General features: G+C 38.2%; 1 protein-coding gene across 1 annotated transcript; it reads right to left on the bottom strand.

The window, feature by feature from the left end:
* Positions 1-7,340: 7,340 nt before the first annotated feature.
* Positions 7,341-7,859, bottom strand: LOC145046557 (putative mitochondrial protein AtMg00820). Its single transcript, XM_078994845.1, has one exon. It carries the CDS (start codon positions 7,857-7,859, stop codon positions 7,341-7,343), a length of 519 nt encoding a protein of 172 aa, XP_078850971.1.
* Between the last annotated feature and the right edge of the window lie 1,933 nt (positions 7,860-9,792).

Raw genomic sequence — 9,792 nt, 5'->3', positions numbered from 1 at the left:
TTTGAACAAAGCATGCAATTGTCACTGCTTCTGCCCACAAGTAGAGAGGAAGGTTGGCAAAGTTCAACATCGATCTAGTTGCATTGACCAATGTGTGATATCTTTGCTCTACTACTCCATTTTGTTTTGGGGTGTAGGGTTCCGAGTTGTTGTGACTAATGCCCTTTGATATCAAGAAGCTATTTATTAGCTTATTAGTGAATTTAGTCCCGTTGTCACTTCTTATCCTTCTGACTGACAACTTGATCTGGAGCTCTATTTCCTTGATGAAGTTGATTAGTGTCTGATTTGAGTCTCTAGAAAAAGACCCAAGTGAAGCGAGTAAAGTCATCATCTATACCCATAATGTATTTCTTGTGGTGAAGGCTGGCTACGGTAGATGGACCACAGAGATCAATATGTAAAAGCTCTGAAGGTTCAACAATTGAAGAGTCGATGATCAGAGGATGGTTACTCTTAGTCTATATTCCATATTCGTATGTCGGGCACATAGTATCATTGTTGTACTTGAGAATTGGTAGTCTAAGAACCAATTCTTTGGTGACCAGGTTATTGATGTATATGAAGTTAAGGTGAGCTAGTTTGTGGTGCCATAACCGACTCATATCAGACACTACTTTTGAGAGAAAGAACAGCTACGGTTTCCTGATGATTAGAGAAACATCCAATGGGCACATTGTCCCTTCGGCCTTGGATTTGATAAGGCATGTGCTCCGGTCACTCTTCATTATGTAACAATACTCATTATCGAATTCGACCTGATGGACTGCTTTACACAACTGCCCAACACTTATCAAATTGTGCTTAAGCCCCTTTACATAAGCAACTCATTAAATTGAGAAGTTCCCCATAGTTAATACTCCATATCCCCTGATAGTTCCATTTGTGTTGTTCTCAAGGGTAATGCGTCCGCCACGGCTGATTGTCCTGAAGTCTCGAAGGTATTCTAACCTTCTCATCATGTGCAAGGAGTAGCCACTATCGATTAACCATTCTTTTTCTTGTTCCTCCTTGCACATTGCATACACAATTAGTTGGTTATTTTGGGCACCCAAACAAGTTTGGAGCCCTGGGTAACATAGGACGCTTTTGTGATAAATGCATGCACGTAGGTCTTAGGAATAGGTTTCTTTTCAGATTTTAAACCTAGTCCAGGGTGTTTCACAACTTTTGGAGTGCTAAGGGATTTGACGAGACGTGACTTTCTAGTGGGTAAAATCTAAAAGCAAGATTTTTCTCATTTATCCAGACCCCGTATTTGGTCATTGGTTTGAAGTATGTGCCGTTTTCTTTGTGACCGATCCTTGAGGTATGTTTTATTGGATTGGTCTTGGGACTTGAAAAGTTTGTTTTGTTGGAGTAGTCTTGGGACTCGAGAAAGTTTTGTCACGAGGTCTAGTCCTAGGATATGACTTTGTGACCGACTGAGGTGATTAGTATTTTACTCCTGTCTCTCAAAATCCTTATCCCTAGGATATAGGCAGCTTCTCCAAGGTCCTTCATAGTGAAACATTTCCCAAGCCAGGACTTAACCTCCTACAAAGTTGGGATGTCATTTCCCATGAGTAGTATGTCATTCACATACAATAACAAAAAGCTAACTATACTCCTACTAGCCTTGACATATACACAAGATTCATCTGCACTCCTTGAAAAGCCAAACTGTTTGACTTTCTCATCGAAACATAGATTCCATCTACGTGGTGCTTGTTTCAATCCATAGATGGATTTCTCAAGCTTACACACTCTATTAGGGGTACTATGTGCTTACAAAACCCTCTGGTTGACTCATGTAAACATCCTCAACCAACTTTCCATTAAGGAAAGTGTTTTTGACATCCATTTGCCATATTTCATAATCTTGAAATTCAGCAATGGCTAACATAACCCTAATAGACGTAATCTTTGCTACTTGTGAAAAAGGTCTCATCATAGTCAACTGCTTGAGAAAATCCCTTTGCAACCAGTCTAGCCTTATAAGTGTGTACATTACCATCCATGTTGGTATTCTTCTTGAATATCCATTTGCACCGAACTGTCTTACGACCTGGTACATTGTCAACCAAGTTCCAAACTTGATTGTCATACATGGACTGTATCTCACTATCCATAGCCTCTTTTCCATTTAGCAGACCCAGGGCTTGCCATGGCTTCCATGTAGTTGTTAGGTTCATCCAGATCTATCAGTGTATCATCACTAATAAGTGTATCACCTTCCGTAGTAATATGGAAACCATATTAATGCTTAGGTGCATTCCTAACTCTCGTGGAACGCCTCAGAGGTACAGACTCATTAGTCAGATCAATAGGAGTTTCCTCCTCAGGTTGATTGCTAGGGTTTGAGGTTCCTTCACCACTTGACTCTTGAATTTCTTCGAGGTCAATTTGCCTCCCACTATTTCCTTGACTTATGAACTCTCGCTCGCGAAAGACTCCCCTCCTTGCTACAAAGACCACATTATCACTGGGTTTATAGAAGAGGTAACTGAAGGATTTCTATAGGTAGCCAATGAAAATACACCTCTCACTTCAGGGTTCGAGTTTGTCGAGAGTCTCGCGCCTCACGAAATCCTCGCAACCCCAAATCTTGATGTGGTCTAGATTTGGAACTTTTCCAGTCCACATCTCATGAGGTGTTTTGGCAACCTTTTTGGTAGGGACTAGATTAAGAATATGGGCGGCAGTCTCTAAGGCATACCCCAAAATAAGATTGGTAGCGAAGCTCGACTCATCATGGAATGAACCATGTCTAACAAGGTCTGATTACGCCTCTCAGCCACACCATTAAGCTGTGGTGTCCTGGTAGGTGTCAATTATGAGACAATCCCACATTCCTTAAGATAGTCAAGGAACTATGTACTAAGATAATCACCACCTCGTTCGTATCGAAGCGTCTTAATGTTACTGCCCAATTGACTCTCTACTTCGTTCTTAAACTCTTTGAAATTTTCAAATGTTTATAAATTATGCTTGATTAAGTAGACATATCCATATATACTAAAATCATCAGTAAAAGTCACATAGAAGCGGTTAGCATCCCTTGTGGCAGTTTTGAAGGGTCCACACACATCAGTGTGTACCAGATCCAACAAACCTTTACCCCTTACACAAGTACCAGTGAAGGGTGATTTTGTCATTTTTCCAAGTACACAAGATTCACAACTATCATCTAAGTTTAGGTCAAATGACTCCAAGACTCCATCCTTTTGGAGTTGGCCTATGCGTTTCTTGCTTACATGTCCCAGACGACAATGCCACAATGATGATTTATCCAAGTTAGTGGAAGACTCAATACACAACACATTATTTCCCAGGTTATCTACAACAGACATAGCTTCATACACACCATCACAAGGTAATGCTTTAAAATAAAGGGCATTATTAAAGAAAGTATTGATACTACTATATTCATTATCAAAAGAAAATGTAAACCCTTGTTTGTACAAAGCATGAAAAGAAATAATATTCCTTGCCATTTTAGACGAGCAATAACATTTATTCAAATCTAATGTTAACCCACTACTTAGCAACAAAGTATAAACTCCAATCCTAGTTACAGGTGATGCTTTCCTATTCCCCATGATTAAGCTTATCTTCCCATGCTCCACATCCTCACTTCTTCTTAGTCCCTGAAAATCAGAACAAATATAAATACCACAACTGGTATCAAGGACACAAGAATTAGAAAGGGGTGAGTTATTATACAGTATAGTGTAAATACCTGCATGGTTGGGTTTTACTTTCCTATCCTTCACATCTTGCAGATACTTTGGGCAGTTTCGCTTCCAGTGCGACTTTTCGTGGAAATAGAAGCATTCGGCCTCTTTAGGGTTGGCAGAAGGAGTGACAGAACCTTTCTTAGTTCCATTTGAATAGGAGCCTTCAAGGGACTTTCCCTTGGTGCCCTTCGAAGGGCTATTCCTCTTCTTCCCATTGCCTTGCCCGATTGCCAAGATAGGTGTCGCGGTAGGAGTAGGAGTGATAACAACTGACTTACCCTTAAGACTACTTTCGTCGGTCTTCAAGAGTCCTTGAAGTTTGATGAGTGTAACTTCCTCCTTGTTCATGTGGTATGTCATTCAGAATTGATCGAAACAAGAAGGTAAGGAGTGCAAAATGATGTCAATTGCCAACTCCTCGGGGAAGTTCACATTTAGCTTCAGCAAACGGTCCACATACCTTTGCATTTTCTATAAGTGGCCTGTGATGGGTTCACCATCCTTCATTCGGCTTGTTATCATGGAGCAGATGATGTCATACCTCTCTTGACGAGCACTTTGATGGTAGTAGTCCATCAAGTCCTAGTGCATCTCAAAAGGGTAATAGTCCTCATAGGAATTTTGGAGCTCGGCTGTCATGGTGGCCAATATGATACATGTCATTTTTGTGACATCTCTCTCATGAGTCCGGAATTCAGCGATCTCCTCAGGAGTAGCAGACGACTCATCAAGTTCCTTCAGCTCCTTGTCGAAAACATATTCCTTGTCCTCGTAACGAGTAACCATCCTGATGTTCCGGATTCAATCCATAAAGTTGGAACCATCAAATATGACTCTCCCATAAAGGTTCATGAGAGAGAAGGAGCTGGTAGGGTTTGAGCCAGAAGCAACATTGTTTGAAGACATCTGAAAAAGAAGGAAGTTTATATTAGATATAAACATAGTCCTTAATAAAACACCCAAATGTAATATTAAAGCTAGGACCCAACACAATATTTTATAACTTAGAAGAGGGATGTCGTAATACAAGCTATAAAATATTTAAAGGTAGGTGAATGACGATTCACCAATTTCCACCATGAAAAACGAAATAAATTATTAGGTTTTTATTGGTTTTGAAACTCCTAGACTCTTTGAGATTCATTGAACTTTTTAATGGCATGTTTCAGTCTCGAGTGTGCCCTTCAAGTTTTGGGACTGGGATGCCGAGGATCACAAAACAAGGTGTGAAGTAACCATGCAAATTATTTGGTACCCTTAATATTTACCCCTCAATCGATGTGTCGGTTAACCACACACGCTCCATTGATACTATGATAAACATTAAGTTACCCTTTGCTTACCTTGTTAAGTCCAAGTTGGTGTGCCAGTTAACCACACACGCTCTACTAACAACTTAAACAATGTGCAAAGTGTAGTTTCATGGGTTAGAACCTTATTCACATTTTCCTAAAGTAACTAAGATTGGGAATATAGAAAACATTTAGTTACTTTAGTATCATTATACTTTTAATGAGGATTAAAGTCATTGTCCTACCCATTCAGGTGACATCCCTCCACCAGTCAAGGAAGTGTGGGTGAGAGTGGGCACTCATTAAGTTGCCATTTTATAGGCAACAACCTTATACCCCCCTTATAGTCCGACTTCGTGAATGAGGACTACTAACGGTAAAACAACTTTTGTTCTTATACACACACACACACACACACACATATATATATATATATATATATATATATATTATTAACTTATAATATTATAAAGTATAATGGTTGAATTTAACTTTTAAAATTCTAGGGGTTGGAACTAAAGTCTTTTAAAGTGACTTTACATGTTCCAAAACTTGAGGGCAAGTTTTGTAACTTTCAGAACTTTTTATCTTTCATAACTTATGAGTTAACAATTTAATTAAATGAGTGACTTTTCTTTTTATGTAACCTATGTGTTAATAATGGACTTTAAAAGTGTAACTTTTGGTAATTCATAACTTGAGGACAAATTATGGATTCCAATAAAACACATCAAGATCAAGAATTAAACTACCAAGCAAGTTACAAATAATTCCTATAATCTTCTAAACTCATAAGTTCATGAACATACATATCAACAATTTCAAGAATCATAAATAAACCATACAAAACATGAAATTATGACATTAGCCATTGAAAATGGATTAGCACAACCATTAAACCATCTAAAAAAAGTTTTAAACCACCAAAACAATTTAGGGTAATGTTTCTAGTCGATTTCCAGCAGCAAAATTCGAAAAACTACAATTTGACAAGCCAACTCGTCGAGTACATGAACTGACTAGCCGAGTTGGTTGAAGATAGGCATGGACTCATCGAGTCCCCCATGTACTCGGAGAGTTCACCCAGTTAGAAAGCAATTTTGTCGATTTTTTTTAAACATTTTGCATCAAGTATCAAATAAACAAGCCTAGGCTCTGATACCACTGAAGGGTTTTGAGCATTCTACCACTCCTAAGGTGTACATGAAACCCTAGAAACCTTGGATCTATGTTTTACTAAGATACATGCAAAAATGTTTTTCCAAGGTTCTTAAGCTATCTAGCGTGGCATGGGGAACTTTTAAACATAAATGCTAGAAGAAGAACATACCTTTTTGTAGTTTGGATTCCTTGAGAACCTTGTGAGCCTAGCAACTCAAGTGTGATGCCTAAAATGTCTCACACAACACTGCAACACTTGGAATGACCTTGAGAGAAGTATACTTACACTCTAAAATCTGTTTGCCCTCTTACTTGCTTGTAATGGCCGATTTTCGCTAGCCATGGGGTGTTTATATAGTTGAGACACAAGTAGGGTTACACCATGTAAACCCTAATTGTCATGGCTTTTCATATTCCATGATCCATGGGTTTGTAACCTCCATGGACTATACATGGAGCATCTTAAATGGTTTTAACCCAATCCATACAAACCATGGATCATTAGCCCAACTATAAAAGAATAGATGATTTACACAATCAACCCCATTTATTTAATTAGTCTCTTTTTGATCACTTAAATAATTCTAAATTAATTCTTTGATCAATACTAATTAAATAATATTATTAATATATTAGAACTTATAATATATTAATAAACCTTAAGTATTATTTCTCTCATTTAGTCTATCCAAGTGTTGCAATGCCATGCAACCCAAATGGACCATGCTAACCGGGTCAAGTATATTCCAGGAATAGTTATCAACTTAGACACTTAATCCAACAGTTATTAGAATATAAAAACAAGAGGTATGCAATTTATTCTCTTTTGTGAATTTCAAAATTACTAGGAGCATGCTAGGGTTATTCATGTGTTCATAATGTTGTATAACTAATAGTGAAAACATAGATTTGATTTCTAGGGTTGCATGCACACATAGGATTGTTTGTATAAAACCCATCAATAACATGGGATCAATCACTCCTCTTTTGTATACTGAGGTGGCAAGAAACTCAGAGAGAGTCTCATACCATGCTCTAGGTTTCTGTTTAAGATCGTATATTGCTTTCTCCAGCTTGTAGCAGTGATTTGGAAATTCTAGACTTTTAAAGCCTATAGGTTGTTGTAAGTAGACTTCCTCTTTTAGTTCTCCATTCAGAAAGGCACTTTTTACATCCATTTGATGAACTTTGATGTTTTTTGTGCATCATATGCTAAGAAGATGTGTATTGCTTCCATTCTTGCTACAGGGGAATACGTGTCATCATAGTCAACACCCTCAATTTGACTATACCCCTTGGCGACTAAACGAGCTTTATTTCTCACAACGGCACCAGATTCATCTAACTTGTTTTTATACACCCATCTGGTACCGAAGATTGTATGACATTTTAGCTTCGGTACCAATTTCCAAACTTTGTTCCTTTTAAACTTAGCTAGTTCATCTTGCTTTGCAATGATCCAATCGGTCTCCATATGTGCTTTTTTGGTTGTCCTAGGCTCCATAAGTTGACCGATGCCCATTGATACCAAGAAGCTATTTAATAGCTTATTGGTGAATTTAGTCCCGTTGTCACTTCTGATCGTTCTGACTGGCAGCTTGATCTGGAGTTCTATTTCCTTGATGAAGTTAATTAGTGTCTGATTTGAGTCTCTAGAAATAGACCCAAGTGAAGCGAGTAAAGTCATCATCTATACCTATAATGTATTTCTTTTGGTGAAGACTGGCTATAGTAGATGGACCACAGAGATCAATATGTAAAAGCTCCAAAGGTTCAGCAATTGAAGAGTCGATGATAAGAGGATGGTTACGCTTAGTATGTTTTCCACATTCGTAGGCTGGGCACATAGTATCATTGTTGTGCTTGAGAATTGGTAGCCTACGAACCAATTCTTTGTTGACCAGGTTATTGATGTATCTGAAGTTAATGTGAGCTAGTTTGTGGTGCCACAACCAACTCACTTCCGACACTACTTTTAAGAGAAAGCACAACTGCGGTTTCCTAATGTTTAGAGAAACATCCAATGGGTACATTGTCCTTTTGGCCTTGGATTTGATAAGGCATGTGCTCCGGTCACTCTTCATTATGTAACAATACTCATTGTCAAATTCGACCTGATGGACTGCTTTACACAACTGCCCAACACTTATCAAATTGTGCTTAAGCCCCTTTACATAAGCAACTCATTAAATTGAGAAGTTCCCCATAGTTAATACTCCATATCCCCTGATAGTTCCATTTGTGTTGTTCTCAAGGGTAATGCGTCCGCCACGGCTGATTGTCCTGAAGTCTCGAAGGTATTCTAACCTTCTCGTCATGTGCAAGGAGTAGCCACTATCGATTAACCATTCTTTTTCTTGTTCCTCCTTGCACATTGCATACACAATTAGTTGGTTAGTTTGGGCACCCAAACAAGTTTGGAGCCCTGGGTAACATAGGACGCTTTTGTGATAAATGCATGCACGTAGGTCTCAAGAATAGGTTTCTTTTCAGATTTTAAACCTAGTCCAGGGTGTTTCACAACTTTTTGAATGCTAAGAGATTTGAAGAGACGTGACTTTCTAGTGGCTAAAATCCAAAAGCAAGATTTTTTTCATTTATCCAGACCCCGTATTTGGTCATTGGTTTGAAGGATGTGCACTTTTCTTTGTGACCGATCCTTGAGGTACGTTTTATTGGATTGGTCTTGGGACTTGAAAAAGTTTGTTTTGTTGGAGTAGTCTTGGGACTCGAGAAAGTTTTGTCACGAGGTCTAGTCCTAGGATATGACTTTGTGACCGACTGAGGTGATTTAGATAGTTTTTGTGTTGGCAAAATACCCTTCCAATTCGGATTTGTTATGGTATTTTGTGAAAGTGACCTGACTTGTTTTTTACTTTTTGCAAAATTATTTCGAAAAGATTTTGTCACAGTGGTTTCCCTTTTGTTTTACACCTTGACTGCAGTGTGATTTTGAAAGTTTTTTTTGCAGTCGTGGGTTTTCCAAAATTCTTTTTTTTTTTTGGCATTTCAACTTGTTTTTTTTTACCACGGTTTCCCACTTTTCACATTGGGATCTGATTTCTCTTTAAGACCCAACTTTGCTTGGTTTTTTGGTGATACCACATCAGAAACATTTAATTGCAATTTTTTGAGATTCTTTGATTGAGATAAAAATCAAGGACTTAAGTCATAAGAGCTAGAAGACTGATGATTTTGAGAACATTGACCAAATTCAAAATTTTTAATTCGGTATTCATGCAAGATTGGTTGGAGAGTAGTTGTGGACATGACTTGACTCTGCGGTAGGGAAGATTGAAGTACCGTAGAATAGGTCAAAGGTGACTTTTGAACATGACAAGTCTTGGAGGATAATGGTGGACATTATGTAGTTATTTCAGGTCATTCTAAGACTATTTCTTCATCCACAATGGAACTTGATCGAGAACCCGGACTAACTATGCCAATGATGGGTATGTATTCATCTCAATTAACTGAGGATTCGGGAAAATTTTCCTCAATGACACAGTTGTTACAAAGTTCACAAAGTCTACTGAAATGACACTGGATGTCTTCAGGATATGTCTTAGTATTAACTGGAAATTGAAAAGGTATATCCAATAGGACATAGGGACGTTCGG

Source organism: Lactuca saligna, chromosome 5, assembly GCF_052625555.1.
Source record: "Lactuca saligna cultivar CGN05327 chromosome 5, ASM5262555v1, whole genome shotgun sequence".
NCBI lineage: Eukaryota > Viridiplantae > Streptophyta > Magnoliopsida > Asterales > Asteraceae > Lactuca > Lactuca saligna.
This window is presented reverse-complemented; position numbering and strand designations above follow the sequence as displayed.